This window comes from Marmota flaviventris, chromosome 2, assembly GCF_047511675.1.
Source record: "Marmota flaviventris isolate mMarFla1 chromosome 2, mMarFla1.hap1, whole genome shotgun sequence".
Lineage (NCBI taxonomy): Eukaryota > Metazoa > Chordata > Mammalia > Rodentia > Sciuridae > Marmota > Marmota flaviventris.
Window position 1 is genome coordinate 176,525,721 of NC_092499.1, and position 23,960 is coordinate 176,549,680.

General features: G+C 45.7%; 1 protein-coding gene across 2 annotated transcripts; it reads left to right on the plus strand.

Moving 5' to 3' along the window:
* Positions 1 to 410: 410 nt before the first annotated feature.
* On the plus strand, positions 411 to 22,938 carry Fkbp1a (FKBP prolyl isomerase 1A). 2 transcript variants are annotated; one of them, XR_011706750.1, is made up of 6 exons: positions 411 to 560; positions 639 to 686; positions 16,558 to 16,670; positions 19,712 to 19,875; positions 20,611 to 20,650; positions 21,793 to 22,938. XR_011706750.1 is itself a non-coding variant. In XM_027954132.2 (5 exons), exons 1-4 carry the CDS (start codon positions 524 to 526, stop codon positions 19,838 to 19,840), a joined length of 327 nt encoding a protein of 108 aa, XP_027809933.1. In that variant the 5' UTR covers positions 413 to 523; the 3' UTR covers positions 19,841 to 19,875; positions 21,793 to 22,938. The 2 variants fall into 2 exon arrangements, 1 of the variants encoding a protein (XP_027809933.1); XM_027954132.2 differs by lacking the exon at positions 20,611 to 20,650 and having other exon boundaries at positions 413 to 560.
* Positions 22,939 to 23,960: the final 1,022 nt, after the last annotated feature.

Genomic DNA, 23,960 nt, shown 5'->3' on the forward strand with positions numbered 1-23,960 from the left:
CGGACAGGCTTCATGCAGGGCAATGTAAGCACTGCCTCCTCCTCCAAAGAGAAGCCCAGAAACTTGAGCCATTTACTGATCGGTAACATGACACACGTGTTCTCACAGCCACCCACTCTGCAGGCTGCGCAGCCTGTGCAGGTGTGAACTGCTCAAAGTCACCCAGTCAGTAACTGGCCGAGCCCCAGTTACTACTCCTGCTTTTCGGCTGCGGAAACTCGGTTGAGGCGATGGCTGCCGGGCTGGAAGCCCAGAGGAAGGCAGGGAGGGGCGCGGCGAACAGGTCTTCAAACACAGCTGCATCCGGGGGCCTCGGGGCTTCCGGTTCCTTTGCACCGCGGCCTGGGCTTCCGGGACGTGCGCGCCGCATGGGGCGCGCACGCAGGGCGGGGCGTGCGGGGGCGCGCGCGTGCGCAGGCGACGCGCGGAGGGACGAGGCACAGCCGCGGAACCGCCGCCAGGTCCGCTCACGGTCCACGCCGCCCGTCGCGCCGCCCGCCCAGCGTCCGCCGCCGCCACCACCATGGGAGTGCAGGTGGAGACCATCTCCCCCGGAGACGGTGAGTAGGGCGCTCGCGGCCCGCGGCGCTCCGCAGCCGAGCCCTCCGCTCACCCGGCGCGTCTGTCTGTCTCCTCAGGGCGCACCTTTCCGAAGCGCGGCCAGACCTGCGTGGTGCACTACACCGGTGAGTGGGGCGCGCCCGCGGGGTGGGGGGCCCGGGCCGCGACCCCCGGCCTGGCTGCGGCCGGCAGCCTCGGTCTGGGGACCCGGGGCGTGGCGGTGGCGAGGCCCGCGTGGTCCGAGGCTGAGGCCTGGGCGGTGGCCGCGCCGGGAGGGGACAGCCTGGGGCCTGCCGAACCCGGGACAGTGGGAGCCGACGTTTTCGAGCGGTGACTCCGGCCAGGAGGTACCTCGCCCCTCCAAAGCGGTTCTGTGCCTTGGGTATTGCCTGTATGCCCACTGCACAGATGAGGAAACTGAGGCTCGGCGAGGCAAGTCCCTTGCCCAAGGTCACCCGCTCACGAATGGGCCGAGTCCTGGCCAGGGACCCTTGGGGAGAATGTAGAACATTTCCACGTCCCGATGGACACCTTCCCCTGGCTCCGCCTCTCCCTCCATTGAAAATAAGAAGGGCGAGGTAATTCAAGGCAGCGAAGTTGCCCCTTCCGCTCGGGAGTCGGGATGCGCCCTTGAGTGCGTCCCACTTCCTAAGTCCCTACTTGGTGTTTCAATACGGCTGTGGAAGAAATGGATGTGCACGGTCTTTTTTTCTCCACTTACTTTTGAAAACACTCCAAGCCTCACTGGCAGTGATGGACCACGATGACCAAAAACTGCACGTGTTACCCGCCCCCACCCCCCGAAATAGAGATTTTTCTCATCCCCATTTTAATGAAAAGGCAACTGGAGGCTCCGGGAGGGTATTGTTATACAGTGATGTTAAAGCCAAAGGGAAGTTTAGACCCCTTAGCCAGAATTCAGACATCAGAGTTGCGCACCTTGGAACCATCTTTTACTCCACGTCCTTACAAGGTCCTCGAGGGTTGGGTGGGGTGGGGGAGGGGAGGGGCTGTTGGCTCCAGGACTGGAGAGCTGTAGCCACAATTGATGTGAATAACCCTCCCTCCCTCTCCTTCCCATTTATCCCTTTCCCCACCCTTTCCTCTATCCCCCACCTCCTTCCTCTGTTTCTTCTGCTCCCCCTTCCTCCTCCTCTTGGGCAGTTCTCCTCCCTCCTCTTCCTCTTCCCCTTCTCTTAGGGCAGTTCCGTTCCCCCTTCCTCCCCCCCTCCCCTTTGGGCAGTTCTGACCAAACTGCTCTGCCCTCCTCTTCTCCATCATGGAGGAGCCCCTTCTTGGGGAAAATGACTTACATTAGGAAGGGAAAAAAGGCAACTAACATCCTCCCTCCTGTGCCCTTTTATTTCTCTGGCCCTTCTCCTTGAGTAGAAATGGAGGCCAGAGGTGGACAGAGTTAAGGACTAGAACCTTTAAAGGGCTGCCAGAAAAGGAGTATCGAGATCCATCTCTGAAGGGAACAGTCAGTCTCATGTTGAACAAAAACTGGAAAGTGATTTAAATGACTGTCCTTGTAGACAGCAGTCAGCACCTGTGCCTCAGAGGTCTAGGGAGGAACACTCATCAGTTTGGTCATTTTTGATCCACATGTTGAGAAGAGTATTTATTTATGCTTTATTTATGTGCTGGGGTGAGTAGCAGTTCCTTGAATTCCTACAAGTTGATGAGGAGGTGCCTTCCACTGTAGCCTCTCCCCACCTGTTTGCAGGTGACCACACTAGGGTGGTTTGGCTGCATTTGTCCCACTCTCAAGTCTGCCCCTCATCCTTGGCTTCACTGTGTCTTTTGGTGAAATGTCCCCACACAGCATGCCGAAGCCTTTTAGTAAAAGAACAGATGGCCGTGGGACCCAAAACACCATCAGGGCTCTCAGTGCCTCTTCAAGTCTGTGTTTTCCTCGCAGGTGGCACCCACCCACACGTTCCCAGAACAGCAGCAAGACCCTGGCATGCATTAGGACAAAAGCTTTCTCTTTTATTTCATTTTGATAAGCTCTACAAAGACGCCTTAGTGAGAAGCCAGCTCTGCCTCATGTTCACAGAATAGGCTGTTCTCCCGCAGGCGGGCTGCTTTGTTCCCGTGGGTCTTTGCCACCAGCCTCCCAGGAAGAACCTGTTTGAGACCTGTGGGGGCGTGGGAGGAGGGGGTAGGCACTGTGCGATCTCATCTGTAGCAGTTTAGGCTTTTAAGTCACTGGGAACAGAATCCATTTTGAGTGAACATGATCAGAAGGGAGGGTTATTGTAAAGATTTGGGAGGGGGCTTCAAAGGCAGGAAGCCCACTGTGTCTTAAGAAGAGAGAAACATTCTCAGGATGCCCCTAGTTTTCATCTCTCCCCCTGCCCCTGCTTGTTTGTAATCCTGTTACAGATATGCATTCTTCTGCTTCTCCCACCTGATGGAAGGTGCCAGTTTCTCTGTCTCCTTTTGAGTACCCAGTTCAGATTGTTCTGCTTATATGATTGATGGTTACAGTTGCTAAGGTGGAGGATCTAGCTGACCCAGGTTTAGGTTAGAGGTACAGTCCTGACCGTGTTAGCTCTGGCCATCTGTCCACTGTTGTTGATTTGGGGTGGATCCAGAGAAAGAGCAGGTAGAAGTAAGGTGACAAATTCCCCCTTAGCCACCAGAGCACAATACGGTGTGATTTTACCCCTAGGATATTTTAAATGCCACCAGTTAATGGCCTTGATGTCACTCTCAAGGCTTCCACTTGTGCCTCCCATGCCCGCTAGCAGAGCATAGCATGAGCAAGGTTTTAAAGTCCTAACCACCTCTGTGTAGTACCAAAGGGAAAAGGAAAACTTTCCTGGCAGCATATAAGCCATCTCCTAGAAGTGTGACATGCCTTGATTAGGTGGGAGGAGGTGGGGAGGTAACCACCAATTAAGTGCCTTGAGGATAAAGCTGATTCTCAGAGCCCACTCCCTGCTTCCAGAAGCTTTGTCATCTTTACTGTTGAGCTTTCCCTGGCACGCAGCTAGGTTCATGTCCCTTTTACTCACATCAGCAGGCCACGTGCCTGCCATTGTGATAGCAACCTCAAGATTGAAGAAATTCTTTTTTTATCCTTTTAAAAAGTAGCTTGACATCTCATCCTTGAATTTGGGCTTAAGTCATCCATAGCCTCCTGGCTTCTGCCTGAGAGAAGCTGAGAGTCCCCCAGCCTCAGGTCTTTAGGGGTCCTCCTGGAGGGCTTCTGAGGCTCCTCAGGCAGGTGTCTGCTTTCCCACAGCTCCCTCAAGCCTCTTGCTCTTGTCTCGCCTCCGTTCCCCCTCTTCTCTGCTTTATTTCCTGCACTGCCCTGCCTGTTTCCTGTTTGATGAGCTGGTGTCTGGAGGAAGGCTCACACCCACCAGAGATGCCTCAGATGGCTTCTCCCAGATGGATGCAATCTCAAGGCAGACAGGCTGGAGCTGTTGGGCAAGGATGTGACAGGACCTTTTCCTTCCTACACCAACAGGCCAGTCATGAAACATGGCCAGTGAACTCAGTAGACAGAGGCCTAATCTAGTAGGACTCAGCCCATGGCAAAGACTCCCATGATAGTGTGACAGCTCAGGTATCCAGAGACACTGTGGAGAAAGGAAAGGGAGTTTGCTTTTAATGAGGGTAGTTGAAAAGGCCTGTGACAAAGTGACATCTTTGCATCTTTCAAAGGAAGTCGGAGTGTGAGCCTTGTGGCTGTCAGGGAGGAGCATTCCAGGTAGAGGGGAAAGCTCGCACAGGGCCAAACCTGGAGGCTGGGGTGGGTTGTGGCAGGTTGTAGGAGAACATTGGCTTTTCCTCTGAGTCAGGTGGGAGCCTTTGGAAGCTCTTATAAGCTGACTTGGATTTTAATCCTTTCCTTTGTGGCTTCTGTGTAGACAATGGACTGTGGGAGGGTTAGGGCAGAAATAGGACCCAGACTGTATCCCAAATGTGTGCCAGGCCATAAGCAGAGATGATGCCAGGTGGATAGTGATCCTGAAAGAGGTCGGAAGTCCTTTGAGGGATCGGAGCTCGTCTTTTGCCATGTAACAAGCTCTGAGAATGTGAGCAAGTGGTCCTGCCCTTCTCAGCTTCCATGTGCTACCTGTAAAGTGGAACCAACAGTGAGGAGTGGCTGAGGGTGTGAAGCTGGGAGCATATGACAGTGATGATGTCATTACACATACTGTCAGGCTCCCTGTGTCCCAGCACTGGGTATTGTGTCCACTTGGCTTTGGTGATGATGAGAGTGCGACAAAGAGCCAGGGTCTTGACACTGAACTCCTTGGATAGCCCAAACTTTCATGCCACCTCTTGCATTTGGTGTGTTTTTCATGTGGCTTTCCATGCATCTTGGTGCATTTGTTTGGGCGATGGCCTCCTCCTCCTCCTGTTTTACATATGAGGAAATAGGCACCCAGGGAAGGGAGATGGGCTGAGTGGGGATTCATCTGAAGACATTGTTCCCAGTGTTCATTGGCTAAGAATGCTGCAGCTGTTCTCTTGCATTTGAGGACCAAGGGGGGTTTATTAGTTGTGGTTGTGGCCAGCACTGAATCCGAAGGGCTGGGGTTGGCCTGTACCAGGCTGTATGAGCAGGTTAAGGTACCAGTCCTGTTTCTCCTCCATTCCCTCAGCATGGTGAGATGTTAACACTGTGGAAATAGACTTTGCTGTGGAAGCTACTGTCTCTTTCTGGGAGTGTCATTATCAAAATCACAACACAAATGTCCTCATTGCCTCCTATAAGTAAGAGTGGATGACAGCTCCCTTGTCTTAAATGATCCAGAGGCTTCATTGCATCTTGTGTGTATGGCAGCTCTTCATGGAGAAGTTTTCAGAGAAAGAAAAATGAAAATAGAACAAAGACTACTGACATGTACTACCACCTAGATTCCAGTTTTATCATAAATGCCATTTCTGTCTACTCCATAGGAAAGGAGACAGCAGCAGTTCTGTAATCTGTTTTTGTGCCGAGCCATTTTAAGTTGCAAACATCATGACATCTTACTTCTCTGAAGTCTTGAACATACCCCAAGAATGGGGTTATTCTCCTTATCCTTCTCCTTGTCACCTCTAAGAAGAAGTTTTAAATGATTTAACAGTATCTAACACCAAACTCATTGAAACCACCCCAGTTTTCTTCAGTGTTTATATCCTTTTTTTAAGACTCCCCAGCTCCATTGTTCACTCATTGCAGTTAGATGTTCTTTCTGTAATCTGAATCTATGAGTTTTGCACTATTTTATTCTTTTCTTTTTTAAAATTTACTTTTTTTCTTTTAAAAATTTTTATTATTTTTTTCCCACATTTTTAAATTGGTGCATTATGTGCACTATTTTTTTCTTAATGACCCTGATTTTTCTAAGGCAGCAGGCTAATTATCTTATAGAATGCCTGTATCTGTCCTGTTGTTTCCTCCTGGTATTGTTTAACTTGCCCTTGTCCTCCCCCTCTTGGTTTCCTGTAAACTGCATGTTCAGTGTTAAATGGCTGAATAGACCCTGGTAAGTACCACTGTTTGTGATGCTGAATTCCATTTTGTTTGTAAAGGTACAATTTTCCCTTTGCAAGTAGCAGTGATCTGTGAGTGCAGACCTGCATCCTGCAGACACCCTGGTGGTATTTCCACTTGTGGAGAATTTTTACCAGAAGACTTTTTTTTTCAGTAGCATTCACAAAGTGGCAGTTATTAAAATTTTCTCATTCCTTCTCTTAGCTGTCTTCTATAAGAGAGGGTAAGGCAAATTCCTTCATTTTAAATATTATTTTTAAAGTGAGGAATCAAACTCCAACATTTTTTCCCTCTGTTTTTAGTATACTGTGGACTCCTAAAATTTCCAAAGTCTTTAAAAATCAATGAAATTCTTTATTCTTTATATTTGTCTCATTGTTCTCGGTGTGGAAAACCCATTAAGAAATGAGCAACAAATATATCACTTAAGGTAACTTCAAAATAATAATTATGGCTGGACGCACAACTATAATCCCAGAGGCTTGAGAGACTGGAAGGAGGATCACAAGTTCAAAGCCAGCTTCAGCAACAACGAGGCACTAAGCAGCTCAGTGAGACCCTGCCTCTAAATAAAACAATACAAAAAAGGGTTGGGATGTGGCTTAGTGGTTAAGTGCTCGTGGGTTCAAGCTCCGCTACCAAAATAATAATAATAATGTTTTTAGAAGTCTATTTGGAGAAAAAGTAATAGGTGAATGATTATAGTGTTTGAAAAACTTTTTAAATGCATTGTAAAGATTTCATAAGCTTTATTACTAAGTTACTTCTAAATGCTGAGCTGTGCAAAGTATTATGTACATAACTGATACATAATATAAGAAATACATTCATTACTCTCTAGAATTAGGCTGTCTCTTTATCTCAAGGAATACACTGTATTTCAAATTATTAATGGTGGAAAATAGCTATTCTCTGCAACAATGTGTACTGCATAGTGACCCATTGGTGTAATGCCTGGGTATTCTGGGCCACAGAAATGATGCCTACCTGCCCTCATTATTCTCTGTTCATCAGAATTCTTCTTTGCTTCTCTCTGTCTGCCTTGATTTTGAAGAGGTTAACCTGAGGAGCATGTCCATGTGTGCCAATGTCCTGTCCTGTTAATAGGATGGCTTGTATATATGTAAAGATACTGTATTGTCCTAGTACCCAGTTATTTATAGGACTAGCTGTATTTTTGTTGTCACTAATAATAAAGGGTACATGAGCTTCAGATTATGATTTCCAACCTATTTTAATACCTGTATCATTGAAATAGTCCCAGAATTGAGAAGTTGGAATTGATTAATCAGTTCCTTGATTTCACTGCTCTGGTTTTGGTATCAGCCATCGCCAAAGAGTTCTGGCTCCTTTCAGAGGGTCCCATTGACATTTTTGAACAGCCTTATTGAATATAATTTATATACCATAAAATTCATTCACCCATAGACTGTAACTTAATCATTTTGGGAGGTTGAAACTGATTTTTATGAAGTATTAATGGTTTATTATGTCCATAAACTGGGAATCATTTGTCTGCTTTGTAATTTTCTCTTCCTGATCCAAGAACTCGGATCACCCTGGCCTCCACTTGGTTCTTTGGACACAGCCAGCCTTTCCGCACGGCGCTCTGCTCCGTGCTTAGGTGCTGCCACACTGCCCCCACTCCCTTTATGTACTTGGCAAGCTCTTTCCCAGTCTTGATATCACAGCTTTTCCCCCAATAGACCGAGGCCAGAACCTCACTGTTGTTCTCTAGAGTCTCCCCATCGGTGCTTAGCATTGATGTACTGTGGTATCGAGGGGGCGTTCAGTGACTATTTGAATGAGTCAGTGACTATTGAATGAGTGGCCAATTCGGACTTGGCATTAGACTAGCTGGGTGGACAAAGCCCACATTTCTGTTATGATTGGTATTTTTCTGTTTCCTTTAAGTTAGAATGAGAGAAAAATATTTACAACTTTTTGGACTTTATTCAGTCATATAGATTAATAAAATTGTGACCACTCCTTTCTCTTGTAACCACTGCACACCAAAGCTATTGCTCAGCTATTCAGGGAAGGTGTCAGGAGATGAGAAAAAGCCTCCACCGTGTCCTTAAGATGTTTACCCTGTAGGGAATGATCAGTACCCTAGCAGTACAGGTAGGCCTCAGTGAGAAAGTGGCATTTGAGTAGAGAGACCTAAGGAAGGTAAGGGAGTGATCCATGTGACTATTTGAGCGAGAACATTTTAGGCAGTGGGAACAGCATGTGCAAAGGCCCTGGGGTGGGAGGGTGAGAACTTTCAGAACAAAAAGAATTTCTTTTTGAGTATTAGGCTCCACTTGTGGAGTATCCCATCATAGTTCTTACAAAAACCAAGTTTGACCTTTTTTTTTTCCTAGAGCAAGGACTATTGTAAGAGATCACCTAAATGCCATACCATTCTAGATTTTTACAGTTTCTTTCTCCAAACATACAGTGGTCTGACGTCTGTGCAACGTTATTCACTAGCTGTATTTTTTAATGACTTGCCCATATTAAGTCTTTCCACGCAGTCAGCTGGGACTGCTCTTTCTAGTCACACTCACATTTTATTAATTTACATATTATTTAATTATGTCATCTGTACACAGTTAATGTAACTGCCATGAATGGGTTTGGAAGCAAATACAGCTGACCCCCCTCTCCTTGTTAAGCATAAAGAACCCTTATGGGAGTGAAGGAGTGCACACAGCTAGAGAGAGGCGGGAGGGGAGTTCTCCTCCCCGCCCTGCTGGGGCTGTTACACGCGTGGTAGGTCGCATAGGAGTTTCTGGTAAGGTAGTTAAGCAGAAGGTGATTCGGAGTCTTTGTGTCTGATGAGGAGAGGGAAGAAAAAGAGCTAAGCCATGAGGCTGCAGGCTCCTCAGCCACACAAGGAGGTTCTAAGTGGCTTCACATGAAAATCTGCAGAAAAACTTGTGTTCAGCTGGGTGCCTCCACCTCTTTTCAATCTGTACGCTCAAAAGTGGAAGTCCTTTCCCCCTCTCCCAACTGAGAACTCCGAGCAAGAACTCTGTTTTAAACATTTGGAGGTTGGGCTGTTCTGTCTTTTTGTTAATGTTTGATTAAGGTTTAGTTTTTTTGCTAAGTGTTTAAAACTGTCCGTTTTGGGGTCCATGTAATATGCTATGAAAACTTCCTGCAAAGATTGATGAGCAGCTGTACCCCCCATTGTGAATTGAGCCTGTCAAGCTGTAATTCTTTAAAGGTGCCTTCAGTCCCCTTCTGTACCGAACCCAGTAGAGGGCACGTGGGAGCTCTGCCTTCCACAAAGCAGAGTACACTGGAAATGACTCCATTTCTCTTGAGTTATTAACAAAAAATAACCCAGTGGTCCTTGCAAATCTCCAAGTCCTAGTTTTAGGTTTTAACCACTGCTTCTGTGGCATGGGCCAAGCACCCAGGACACTTTGTCTGCCCAGGAGCTGCTGGCCAAGTCTCCCTCTGCCAATTCCTTCTGAACAAGAACATGCTCAAGCAGTAAGTGGCAGGAAAGTGCCTACGGCCATGGTGGAGAGGGACTTGAAACTCCGCTAAACCCCTCTTTTTTTTTTTTTTAAATCTTCCTGCTCCCTCTCCAAGGATTTGAGTCTGGGTCTTTCCCCAAGGACCTGCTAAACAGTTGGGAGGAGACCCAGGTGAAGGTGACGTCAACTCTGTGTGCAGCCATAGCTTTCATTTCTTTCATGGTCTTGTGCTTTTATCTGGAGGCCCCCAGAGTTTCATGTTTTTCTCACTGATGAGTGACTTCGAGGTGCTGAAAATAAAGGCTGCCATTCTGGGATTACCCCTCAGATTCTTCTTACCCATAAAGGGAAGAGGGTCTAAATATGGAAGGCTCTTACTTGTCCTCCTGATTCTTAAAAATCACACAGTGAAACAAAAAGTGCTTGTGAATGCCAGCATTGCAAGTGCCAAGGGCTGAGCTGGTGCCATGGGGACTCCAAGTCCAGATCTGTGACCTCAAGCTACATTCAGTCCTAAGAGCCAAGACTGAATACTTGAATCAAGAATGTGGAGCTCTTCCAGGCAGTTTCTGGATCATGAGGTGTGGTCTGTGTGTAGTCAGAAATGAAAGTGGCGGGTACTGTCAGGATAGCAAGAACTACGGGGGTGCTTTTTGCTGAGCATGGCCTTTTGAGCCTAAAGAATGCCAGCTGTCTTGTCCGAACCGCAGCCTCAGTTGCCTCCTCCCTGCAGAGTGTGCTTTCTCTAGGAAATTACAGCACTGACGTGGAGGTGGCTCCACTGCTCCAGGGCTCCAGGACCTGGCACAGAGACCTCCAGAGTTAAAATTGGAGCAACTGCTGAGACTTCACCTGCTGCCTGCTTTGCCTTCCCCCTCCCAGACTTTTCGTCCATTGCCAGGATGGATATAGGAGCTAAGCATAGGCAGAACTTTAGAAATGTCACTACCTACTTTTTTCTTTTTCTTAAAAAAAAAAAAAATTGTTGAAGCATAATTGACATCCTTTAAAATGTACAATTTCATAAGTTTTGATGTTTCTTTGAAATCTGTTACCTCTAAAAATCCTTCCTCTTTACCCTCCCCTAACAACTGCTGATTGCTTTTCTGTCAGCAGAAATTAGTTTTCTTTTTCTGAAGTTTTTCTATAAATGGGATCGTGCATCATTTATTCTTTTGTCTAGCTTCTTTTAGTCAGCATTATTATTTTGAGATTCATCTGTGTCATTCCAAGTATCAGTAGTTTGTTCCTTTTTATTGCTGAATATTTTCTACATATGGGCATACTTATTTATCAGTTCACTAGTTGGTAGATTATTTGGGTCATTTACAAGTTTTTGAACATTTGCATGCAAGTCTTTATATGGACATAGCATGTCCTTTCTTCTTGATACTTGCTCAATGGTAGTGGCCATGTCATGTGGGAGATGCTGTTTCTGCAGTAGTTGCCCCATTTGCAGTCCACCAGTGGCGGGGAGGTGGGGGTGCAGGTGAGAAGTCCTGTTTCCTCACCCCCTCCTCAGGCTTGAAGTATCCATTTAGTGGTTAATTTTGGTAGTTCTTTATGTACTCAGGATAGAAGGCCTTTATCAGAAATATGCTTCGCGAAAGTTTTCTCCCAGTCTGAGTCTTTTCGTTCTCTTAACCGAGTTTTTTTTTTTTTAAATACAGAAGTTTTTAATTTTGATGAAGTTCAGTTTACTCTTTTATGAGTAGTGCTTTTTTACATTGTATGTAAGAAATCTTTGCCTAAGCTAAAATCACAAAGATTTCTTAGCTTTTATATTTAGGCCTGTTATTTGAGTCAGCGTTTGACAATGAAGTATGGATGCAAGTTTTTGCTTTTCTACGTGTGCATTTTTAATTTCATAGTTCTCATATCTGGAAATTTGAGTCTTAACATCCTCTACCATTTTTCTCCTCATTGTGGGTTATGTTTTTCTGCCTCTTTGGATGCCAGATATTGTGAATTTTGCCTTTTGGAGTGTTAGATATCTTTATTCCTATATATCTTCTCAAGCTTCCTACTGAGGAGCATTTACTAGTACTAGATCCTTGTGAGTCTGCTTTTGTGATTTGTTAGCAGTGCTCAATTTAGGGCTGATTACTTTCTGCTACCTTGCATTCTACCCAGTGCCTTGTGAACCACGTGTTTCTCCTATTCTGTCTAGTGGAAACAGGCACTAATCCCAGCCCTATGTGAGCACTGGGCTCTGTTTCCTCTAAAGCTTTTAGATGGTTCTTTTCCTGAACTTAGTTTCTCCAGACATGTGCACTTGTTGGTACTCTGGTGAATACTCAAGGAGGACACTCTGCAAACCTCTGCAGGTCTCTCCATAGCACTTTCCTGATAGTCTGTAGAGTCTGTGGTCCTACCTGCCTTAGGTTCCCTTCCAGTTGCCGAGCCTAAGCCTCCCCCTGGAAATTCCCAAGGATGTAAGCTGGAGCAAGTGTAGGCTTATCTTTTTTTTTTTTTTTTTTTTTTTTAAGTTGTAAATGGACTTTATTTTATTTACTTATGTGGTGCTGAGAATTGAACTCAGTGCCTCAGACATGCTAGGCAAGAGCTCTACCACTGCAAGAGCTCTACCACTGCTTCAGAGGTAGATCTGAACCTTTTCCTCCATCTTGACTTTTGACCACCTGCTTCTTTATGTCCTGCAATCATTGCTGACCAGCATAACTCCCACTCCAGAACACTGTAGTGCACACTCATTCCTGCCTCTTGACGGGCACCACTGCTTACCCTCCTCTTGGCCTCCTCCCCCGAGTCTTCTCACTCACTCACATCCATACTAGGGTTTGTTACTCCCCATTGGGCAAGCCCTTCTTCAAGTATCTCCTTATCCTAGAGCTTGTGCCAGTTGTGTGACATCCGCTCAAACACATACCACCATTTATGAGAATATTGCTTGGCTTTTGGACTTGAAATATGGGAGATCCTCTCCTCGGGCCTAAGGAATACCCACCCCACCAGCCCTTCTGTGAAGATGAAGTCGGGGGATTGACAGATGGTAACTGTGGTCAGAAGTTCTGGAGTATGGCTTACATCCTCTTCCCAGAGTCAACAGCTCATCTGAAATAGCATAGGAGAATCAGGATCCTAGGCAGATTCTGCTTCCTGGCTTTTATGATTTGCTGAGGTAACAGGGAGAGGCTTTGTCCCTCAGAGTCCCACACAAGCTTAAGAGAGAGCAGGATTTAGAGGTCTGCACAGACCCAGAGTCTCTGCACTGAAGAACATTCTCACCTCCGGAGTGGATGGGGTGTAAGAGAAAAGTGTAGGGAGTCTGTCTCAATACCTTGTGGTTTTTCATTGCAATCAGAATATGATCTTGCCCGGGTCTGGGCCATGTTCAGATTTGGCCTAAAATAGGATGATTCACCTGTATAACTATGGGTTACAATCCAATTCTTTTTAAAAATGAGAAGTGTATCACACGTAGCAACCATTACCTAGAAGTTTTGTTTTGTTTGTACCTATACAAAATATATCTACTGAGTCCTGGCCTAAAACACTGGTCTGGTTATCACAGGTCAGTGATACCACTTTGTGATCTTGGTGTCAAGTTCCATTTCTTTATTACTTTCATGTCAACTGTACATTGGAGTGTGCTAAATAAAATTTTTAAAAGCTTAAACTCATACCAGTTAGGTTGTATTCAGCTTTAAGTAACAGAAAATGTGACTTAAATCCTCAGGAGGCTGAAGCAATAGGATCGTAAGTTCAAGGCTAGCCTCAGCAATTTAGCAAGACCCTTTCTCAAAATAATAAATTTTTTAAAAGGACTGGGGATGTTGCTCAGTGGTAAAGCACCTCAGATTCAATCCTCAGTACAAAAAAAAAGCAGACTTTTATTTTTGGTTTTTTTTTTTTTTAGTTGTAGTTGGACACAATACCTTTATTTTATTTATTTATTTTTATGTTGTGCTGAGGCTCGAACCCAGTTCCTCACACATGCTAGGCAAGCTCTCTACCGCTGAGCCACAACCTCAGCACCCCCCAACCTCCTTTTTTTAAAATAAGACCTTTTAGAGCTATTTCAGTTTCTCAGAAAAATTGAAAGGAAGGTGTGGAGATTTCCCGTGTGTCTCTTGGCCCCTTGCATGCATAGCCTTCCTTCCCCATTTTTTCCATTCCCCACTAGAGTGCTTTATTTGTTAAAATTGATAAACCTATATCATAATATTATAATCACCTAAGGTCCATAGTTTACATTAGGATTCACTCCTGGTGTTGTTCATTCTTTTGGTTTGGACAAATGTATAATGACATATATCCACCATTATAGTATCATAAAGATTATTTTCACAGCTCTAAAAATTCTCTGTTCCATCTGTTCATGCCTCCCTCTCCTCCTAACTCCTGGCAACCACTGATCTTTTTACTATCTCAATAGTTTGCCTTCAGAGGACACTATGATCACCTCAGCTTTTTCCCCCCAGTTGCTGGGCATTGAACCCAGGGCCTCGTGCATGTAGTAAGCAAGCACTCTACCAATGAGCAGTACCCCAGGCTGTTTTAGTTTAAATTTTGAGATAAGGTCTTGCTAAGTTGCACCAGCTGACCTCCAACTGGCAGTCCTTCTGCCTCAGCCTCCCAAGTAGCTGAGATGACAGGCATGTGCCTCTGTATGCCACCTAGAACGTAAGTCTTAAAAGAGGTGGCTTGGGTTGGTTCAGAGCCCTGGTGCTCTGGCCTTCCCCTGGTTATAAGGTAGCTACTGTAGCTTCAGATGTCACATGCTCACTTGGCAGCATTCAGCTGTGTGGAGGGTAGGGGCTTTTTTCCTCAGTGTGTCTCTTTTTGCTAGTGAGGCAGAACTTTCCTAGAAGACTCTAGTAGATGTTCACAATAGGTGAAGTAGTGCCTAAACTAAGTAGATCTTAGTGCCCAAATGGGCCCGTACGCCTTTACACCAACATAGGGAAAGGCTTAGATTAATCCGGTTCATCTAGCCGGGGCTCTGATATTCAGTCAGAAAGAGGAGCCAGGAACTACCCTTCATCCTGTTCTCCAACTCAAGGTCTGTTCAAAGAAGTACAGACCAGGAATTTCTTGTTATTGGTCCCTTCATGGTTCACAGTTCCCATTGGGCTAAATAAAGGCTTTTTACTAAGATACCCTGCCGTTGACTGCCTCTGACCTTGGCCAGGTTACAGAGTTTTGGAGTTGGTTTCCAGATTTCTGCTACATGCAGCCTCAAGGTGAATGGAAATGCTCCCTGTCTGTTCAGGAAGAGGATTCTGGACATTATAGCAGTTCATTGCCTTAACCACTAAGCTCAGTTGTGTTGGGTTCAGTGCATGAAGCAAAGCTTGCAAGGGGTACGTGCACAGTGGCATTGTGGAATTGGGAAACTGCTTTCCTCTCTCCCGCTTACTCATTTGTAGAAGACTGTTCCAGTCCTACAGCTGGTAGTTGTGTACTAGTGAAGGGATGAGCTAAGTCTGTACTCCAGCTCACCAGTTCTGAAGTGCCATCTCCTGCCTCTGCATGGTGTTTTTCTCTCTTATCCTCAGTCCCAGACTTCAGGCAGTATCCATGCCCACTCTGCCCCAGGACATCTGTCTCCCCTCCAGCTTTCAGGACAGCAGCACCCACCCCCAGCCCCGTTTCCTATTTTGTTAAACTCCATATAATCTGGTAGTTGTGATAACATTCTCAGTTCATCTCTGCTTTCCTGTCCTTATAAATATTGCCATGTTTTTTAGGTTGGGATTTCCCTACTCCCCTAAACACACACAGCAGAATTTTGTTTGGGTGAGTCGTTTGAATGATGCTTAGAACCCTTGTGGTTGCCTGTCCTCAGCTTCCAGTAAAGCCAGTGTTGTGTCAGTTGTACATCAACAGCTGGCCCCATCCCATCTGGGATTCCAGGAACTAGGTGGTGTCAGCTAACACAAGTGGCTTACATTGACTTCCGGAGAAACCGGTGCTGATGGTGTGTTTTGGAAAGGGGAGTTGCAGATGTCTATCACACATGTCTTTTCCCCTGTTCTCATAGTTCTCGCCCTCTGGGATCGCCATCTCTGGAGTTCCCCCTTTTGTTGAAGGGTGCCATTGTGGTTTGGCTAGGAAACAGTCTGGTAGAAAGAATGCAGTATTTGGATTTATAGTCTAAATTTACTACTTCAAATTACTTCACTTCTCTGCCTCAGTTTCCTCATCTATGTAACCTGGGACGGTGCTGTGAAAAGAATTGAATGAGTGTGTGTGAAGAAATGAGCGCCAGAGGTCTGGTCACCACTGAATCAAATAAGTAGGACGAAAGCTGCACAAGTTCTTTCATTCCTCTGGTTCAGCCCATGTGGTTCCTTTTCTCAGGAAGATTATGACAACTCAAAGCCAGCGTTGTTATTGGTCCCCTTCATGGTTCACAGTTCCCATTGGGCTAAATAAAGGCTTTTTACTAAGGGTCCAGATTCCTTGATGGAATACCACACTCTGTGGTATGAGAGGGGTTCTCCTCTAGATGAACTGCCAGTCACCCCAGCCTGGAGAGCAGCAATATATGGGGGTCACACTCAGCTGCAGAGGGGATCATGGAGTGGCAGTGGTGGAGGGGTTTGCCTCATCTGAACAGTGAAAGAGAGATTACATGGTGTATGTTAAAGGTACCGGGGAATTAGGGAAGGAGGGTTGCCTCTTGCCCTGTAAGCCCTGTGTGAGCCTAAAGTTATTCTTAGTCTGGGAAGAAATCCACAGGTTGCTGGAACATCATGACTGGAGGGAGTTGACGCTCTCTGCCTTTAGACAAGGAAACTGCTCTTGCTACTGGGAGGCAAGGTCCCTTTGTGGCCGACTTCCTGAGGAACCTCTACAGGTCTGGTATAGAGGGATTCCCCAGAACCAGAGCTGCCCAGTGAGGTCCCAGGAGATCCTCCCTGGGTGCCCAGTTCCTCCCAGGCTAGAATGCCCTGCCAGCGCTGGCGGGTGGGATGGGTCCTTTGCTGCTGGTTTATGACTTGCCTCATGTCTTTCTCCTCATTGCTCATGTTACATCTGCCCTTTTCACAGGGATGCTTGAAGATGGAAAGAAATTTGATTCTTCCCGGGACAGAAACAAGCCCTTTAAGTTTATGCTAGGCAAGCAGGAGGTGATCCGAGGCTGGGAAGAAGGGGTGGCCCAGGTATGCTCTCCTTTGTTTTGTTTTATTTCCTGATATCTAGCTTTGAAATTATTTTTATAGATAGCATATTCATATGGTTCAAAAATTTTTTAAAAAAGTATAAATGAAAAGTGTCATTCTCATTCTACCTCCACTGCCCAACACCCCACAGGTAACTTCTTAATAGTGTTTCTTGTGTTGTAGTTTCTTTAAGCATACACAAAAACGTACTCCTTTCTCTTGCCTTTATACAAATACATTGTTCTTGGCTTTTTCACTTAATCTATATTGACACTTCATACCAGAGCATAAAGGAGTGTAGCTGCATAGTATTCCCTTCAGTGGGTGTGTTAGAATTTATTCCACCTGAGCCCTAATGATGGCATTTTCAGTATTTTGCCATTATAAATAATGCTGCGGTGTCTCATCTAGTATGGACTTGATTTTACATGTATGCAAGTGTTGCTGCTATAGGACGGATTCTCAAAAGTGGGGTACATGGCTCAGGGGACCTGCGCCCTGTATTTATCAGGTCCTGCCGAGGGGGTTTACGTGGGGATTGCATTCTTTGAACTGCCACGGGCAGGCTTTGGGGGTGCTGTGTCCTCCCCACCCACCAACTGAGTATGGGGTTAGAATTTTTGGCGTTGGGACAATATGATGAATGAAAAATGTTATCTTGTATAGTTTAATTTTTTGTTTGTTTTATTGATTGTTGATTACATTATGTTAGACAGCTTATGAGAGATCAGACTCATGAAGAGAGTCATTTTTGCTTGAGTCTGTTTCCTCACCTCCTTCCTCCCTATTTGTGGAAAAGCTTTTATTCTGCCAACGCTTCAAAATTCCCAAGAGATGATGGGGAACCTAGAATTGCCAAAATGTAGTAGGATTCTGTCAAGCAGATTTTTTTTTTTTCTTTAATCAGGTAAGGGGGTGTTCATGGTGGGCTGAGACCTAGCGGGCTCTGCGTGATGGCAATTAGTCTGTTATCTTCTTATCGAGGAGAATTGGAAATTTAACAAGACAAGAAGAAAGATTTCTGTCAATCTCGTTTCCAGAATACACAGTGTTCTACTTTCTCCATGAAATATCACTGACTTCTCTCCAAATAGACTGGAACTTGAAGCCTTCCTACTCCTAAGTGTGGGTCTCTGTCCTGAGGAGAGAAGGTCTGGCAGTGCAAGGAAGGGGCCCTGTGTGTTTTGCCTCCCTCAGGAACTCTTGTCAGCCATGCCATTTTGCCCCATCCCCTGTAATTTGGCCAGCTCTTGAGTCTGTAGTCCATCCCCCGTCTTTTGTGCCAACCATTGTTCACACCACAGACATCCTCTGTCTGTGTCTGCACTAGGACAATGACTATGTTATATGTCCCAGGTGTCACAACTGCCACTGAGATGGTGTTACTAACCTACTTCATGTCTCAGGTGTGGCAGGGCATCATAAGTGACTGGGAGAAGCCCAGACTCCCCTTGACCCAGTGCTCTGGGGTGGGTCATAGCCCTGTACTTGGGACACATTGAGGTAGATTGAGAGCCACACAGAACTCCCTATACTAAACTCCCCTGCCCAGAAGCCTTCAGCCAGTGAGTTAAAGGCATAGGAAGAAGGGAGGATTGTCTTGTGCCCCTTCTTTTTTGACATTGTTAGCGTTCTGGTTTTCGCATTTCCAGGTATAGAATCATACAAGTGCTAGTTTCACGGCCTCCCTTTTTTCGTCTAACAGTAGTCTTGGGCATCTGTCCATGGAAGTATATTCACAACTGCTATATTGCTTCCAACTGTGTGGACATGCCTGTGGAACCACTCCCACTGAGACGGGTTGTTAGCATATATTGTAGACGTACATTTGCTCAAAGAAAATGATTATTTTGAAGTTATTAGATAAAGCTATAGGTTTTAACTGTCCTTAAAACTGTGGTCTAATGTGTCCCAGTTTCTGAGAAGTGCTGTGGAAGTGTGGATTCTGAACTGCATTAGCAACATTACTGCACTCCCCCTTAGTCAGAGCCAGGGGCACACCGTGAACAATCAGAGGAGAAATAAGCGAAGGGTGGAGATTCAGCAGAAAACCTGCTCAGTGTTTCAGGAAAAGACATTTACGTCTGTTGGCGTATTTGATTAGAAACTCAAAAAAAGTGCGCAGATATATTTTTTTTAAAGTGAAAGTTTTTCCTTCCTCTGGTTACTCACCACTCTGCTTTCCATTGGAAAACACTGCAATTTTCATTGTACTTCCAAAGATGTTTTCTGTTTATGTAGTAGGGCAAATATAAATATTTGTACAAATAGGAACTCACTGTACTTGCTATTCTGTACTCTAGAAAATCATGTTATCTGCTTTCAAGTTTCTCAGTATGAATGTAAATATATAAATATAGAAAACAAAAAAGTAGACTATCCCCAAGTATTATTTTATCTGTGTATTTGCTTTTAAAGCAAAAATTTGATAGGCCTCTATATTCAGAGTTTCCACAATACATTCAGCCAACCAAAGATAGAAATTATTGGGGATGGGACGTTTAATCTGTACTTACTGACTTTTTTCTTGTCATTACTACTTAAACAACAGAATATAAAAACTTTGTAGCATTTACACTGTGTTAGGTATTATAATAGAGGCTATTTAGAGTGTTCAAGAAGATGTATTTAGGTTATATGCTAATATGTTTTTTGTGAGTGACTTGAGCATCCACAAATATCAAGGGATGGCTGTGATCCTTTTACAAGAGCATAAATGCCACCTAACCACATGTCCTCTGAGTGACAGATCACTGATGGACTGGAAGGCGTCCGTCAGTAAGATCTAGGTGGAAAGGTTGTGGACCTGACCTTTAGGGGTGTCAGGGTTTTTTAACTGCTGTTGGAATCCTTGGAGTCTCACTGCTCACCTCAAGTCCTTCAGGAAGTAAGGGGTGCTGCCTGCAGCCTGGGCAAGTACAGAGTTCCTGGGATTTCCTAATAAACACCATCCTGACCAGAGAACACCCTGGGAAACAGCTCTGCTTCTCCAGAGACAGATGTGTGTCCTGCTGAGTGTTTCTTTCTTGTTCTTTCCACAGATGAGTGTGGGTCAGAGAGCCAAACTGACTATCTCCCCAGACTATGCCTACGGTGCCACTGGGCACCCGGGCATCATCCCACCACACGCCACTCTGGTCTTCGATGTGGAGCTTCTAAAACTGGAATGACAGGAGTGGCCCCTCCCTCAGCCCCCTGTTCCTGGGTAAGGAAACCTGCTGAAGGCCTTAACTACCTTTGCTCCTTCCTTGTGAGGCCCAGAGTTTGATGGGAAGAGAACAAAAAAAAAAAAAAGAGCCACAGGGCTCTCTTTCCCCCTAGGTTCTTCCCTGTAGGGTGTCCTTTCAGTGTTAATTAGTGTGTATCTAGAATGTAAATGTTGGTCACCCTAAGGAAAGGGACAGCTTATACTCTCCAATTAACTCAGGATGGCAGCTGTTTAAAGTCTTTTTATGTCACTTATTAACTAAATCTGAGCTGGGACTGTGGAGACACAGGGCAGATTTCTAGTTTTGGTGCTTTAGTTCTCTAGAAATAAGGCTCTGATGACTTTGCTTCCCCCATTTCTAGAAGCCCAGGAGAGAAAGCACCTCTAATATGAATACCATGTCTACTGTGTGGCGCTCTCAGCTGTAGGGTTCCTGGTTACTGCCTGTTAGATGATGTGAGGGAGGCTGACTGCCCTGGGGATGGACCGAACCCAGGACACTCATGGCCAACTTGTACCAGGGAGTGGGGCAGAAAGATAAGGCCAAAGGATGCTCGTGAGATGGAAAGGATGTGCTCAGACCAGTCCTGCCAAGGGACTGTATCCGTCTTCCTTGGCAGCAAGTGAGGAGCCTAAGTCCTGGAGAAAGACCTTCCTCAGTCCCATCCAGGCAGTGGCAAAGTAGGACCAGACCCATTTCCTGATTTCCCTTCTTCTGCCCTTATTTCTTAGGAAACCAAACTGAATATCCCAGTGGCGCATCCCTTTTCATGTAGGTATTAGAATCACTAAACACACCTGCTGTCATTCCTTCCCAACTGGCCAGACCTTTCTAGTCCCTTCCTCTCCTGCTTTGGGGACCACGAGGGCACAGCCAGGGGCTGGGTGAGGGTGCTTTTGTTTGAAAACTACAACAAATTGCTGCTACCTGTGTTGTGGCAGTTGGAACTACTTGGAAGCTTGACTTGCGGGGGGCTTCCTGGAGTGAGAGGCTTCTTCCTATCAGTGATCTTCCTCTCCATGGCCTGATCCTAGGTGTAAATTCACACCAAGGTAACATAGGCCCGGCTGGACTTGACAGCTCTAGTCTCTTTGCTTGTCATCCTACCTGGAGGGAATTCTGGACCTTTAGAGAAGCCTCTGTCCACCCAGAGGTCTACACCTAACCCAAACCCCCTCCTGTTCATTGAAAGCTGAGTCATTTAAATGTAAAAGGGTGAATTGGGAGGATTCACTTTCTGTAAACCCTGATGAGTTGGAGAGAGGGGAAGAAAAAGAGAAACCTAACCTAACCTTCCCTGCCCTCTGCTGAAGAAAATTTCAGCACTTCCCGCAAAGGTCTCCAAGGAATGGCCAAGGGCAACCCAGAAAGTTTTAGATTTGAGTAAACGAACTGGAAACATTTCCCAAGTCTTTTCACCATGTCAAGAACCAATTAGAGCTGTGATTCTCAGGGTGGATTACACATTAAAGACCTGAATAGCTTTTGAGATCACCCTAAACTAATTAATTACAGTCACTAGGAGTGGGGTCCAGGCATTACATTTTTTTTCAAGCCCCGGGGTGGGCCAAGCTATACATAGCCAAGTTGGGGTGCCATTGATAATGGGGAACTCCACTGCCAGCAGCAGGGTCCAACCCACCTGCTGTTTGCAGCAAGCCAAACTTAGCCTCAGATTAACAACAAAAGAGCAAAACAAAACACATGGACCAGTTTAAGCAGGAAGAAGGTTGCTCCCCTGGGAATCCAGCCAGTGCCCATCTGGCTTTCTCCACCTGGAAGAGAAGTGATGTGGTCCCCGGAAGATCTCTCAGCTGCAGGGGATGGGACTTGGCGTGGCAGATGGTATTGTGTCTGTCTCCACAAAGAACACGGAGTTGCTGGAACTCAACACATTTTTCTGTCCCCAACAGATCTGCCATGGAGGGATCCGGTGCCTCCAGACGCGTGCACATGAATCCATACGGAGCTTTTCCTGGCGTCCCACTACACTTTGTATAAACATCTACCCTGACTGAATGTGTTCTGTCACTCAGCTTTGCTTCTGACACCTCCATCTCCCCTTCCCCTTTCTCCTTGTATGTGTGTTTACCTAAACTATATGCCATAAACCTCAAGTTAGTCGTTTTGTTTTCATTTTGGGGTGAAGATTCAGTTTCAGTCCTTAGAATCTAGGTTTCCATTTAAATATCTTGACAGGTATTAACAGCACAAGTGATGGGTTAACTTTAGAATAGGAATTGGTGTTGGGGGTGGGGTTTGCAAGAATCTTTATTTTATTTTATTTTTTTGGATGAAATTTTTATCTATTATATATTAAACATTCTTGCTGCTGCGCTGCAAAGCCATAGCAGATTTGAGACGCTGTGGAGGGCTGAATTACTCTCCAATGTGAGAAATGTCCTTGGGTTAAATTCAAAGCCCTACCCAATACTGCAGTGGGGAGGGGAGAGCCTTTGCCTCGCCAGCCCACCCCCTCCCCAGAACCCCTCTGCCTTTTGAAAGCAGATCACTTTCACTGCGATGTTGGACACTACAGGTATCTGTCCCTGGGCCAGCAGGGACCTCAGAAGCCGCCTTTGTGACCTGGCTGGTTTTGGTTTGGGGTCTTTGGGGGTTTTTTTGTTTTGGGGGTTTTTTCCCTTTCTTTCCTCCATCTTGTGGTTTTTCTAATGGATTTTCAGAACTTTTGTAATATCGAAGCTATCCAAGTTCCACTTCGTAAATTTTAAGAACCTTAATTGAAAGTTTAAATTGAAGGTGCTGTTTGTAGACTTCAACACCCAGTGAAAGCCCGGCCATCGTGACACATCCTCGAGTGTTCTCTCAGAAAACGCTGCTGGCCAACGCAGCTTCAGCACCGCCTGTTTTTTGATGCTTGGCTCTCTGCTGATCTCCAGGTTTCCTGGCTTTTTGTCCCTCAGCCCCTTCTTACCCTTTGCTGTCCTGTGTAGTGATTTGGTGAGAGAAATTGTTGCTTTGTCCCCGCTTCCCCCGCACCACGTATGAGTTTCAAGTTTTACTATTGCAATAAAAGTGCTTTATGCTGGCTTTTCTCAGCTCCGGTCTTGGTGGTTCCTTTCATGTGCTTCCCTTGCCTTTTGGTACAGGTTCTGGGAAGGCATTGGTGGGGGCAGGGGTTCTACTATCCAGCATTGTCTCAGCAGAACTGCAGCAGTGAACACCTTGCCCCTGGCTGTGCTGGGGTGCATGGCCAGGCAGGGCAGTAGGTTTGCACCAGAGGAACTGCTTAGAGGTCATGTCCCTTGTTCCTTAAGTGTGTGTCCTGGTAGAACACTGCTGAGTTCTTAGGTGAAAAAAGTGAGATGGAACCAACTCCTAAAAAGGGATGCCCAGTCTCATTGGCTGTGAGCAAATTGGTGAGGAATAATGAAGGGAAGAGCTGGGTTTTAAGCTGGAATTCTAGGTGACCTTTGGTGTGGAGAGACTTTGCCATGTGGTCAGGCTGGGTGGCTCCACACCTCCTCTGGCCCACCCTGTACATGCTGGTCAGAATAGAGACCACCAAAGATGCCCCCACTCCTTGAGAGGCAACTTTACAATTGTTCTGTTTGAGACTGGTTCTAAACATGATTCGAAGACTTAATTAGTGATTTTCTTAGTCCTTTTTAATTTAAATCACTGGAGTAATATTCCAGGTTTGTGTCTTATTTTCCCCAAATTTTTTTAATGAAAGTTGTCAAAAAAGTGAAAGATTGTTTCAGTGACTATCTCTGGTTCTTTAAATTTTGCTGTTCCTATTGTCACATCTCTCCATTCCTCAGTTCACCCTTTATGTCACATTCACAGTCAATGGCACACATCACAATCCCCCCCCCATACATATCATAAACTAGAGAGCAGTGTTTGTTTATATTTTTGCTCCTTATCAATACACAGAGCATCATCAAGTCAGAAAATGCCCTATGCCCTCTCCCCCACCAGTCCCCACACCAGTTGTTTTGGGGTTTTCCCTTATAGATTACTGTTGCCTGTTGTACTAATTTAAATGGCATTCTACCTGTGTCCTCTGGCGTAGGGTCCCTGCCCTCCAAAGTCAGTGCTGTGCTTTCCACCCTGG

What these genes read in the sequence shown, in the direction of transcription:
- Fkbp1a (XM_027954132.2), top strand. Translation starts at nt 524, where the DNA reads ATGGGAGTGCAGGTGGAGACCATCTCCCCCGGAGACG. An exon ending in GACCATCTCCCCCGGAGACG is followed by an intron (nt 561 to 638) that starts GTGAGTAGGGCG and finishes CTGTCTCCTCAG; the next exon opens with GGCGCACCTTTCCGAAGCGC. An exon ending in CTGCGTGGTGCACTACACCG is followed by an intron (nt 687 to 16,557) that starts GTGAGTGGGGCG and finishes CCCTTTTCACAG; the next exon opens with GGATGCTTGAAGATGGAAAG.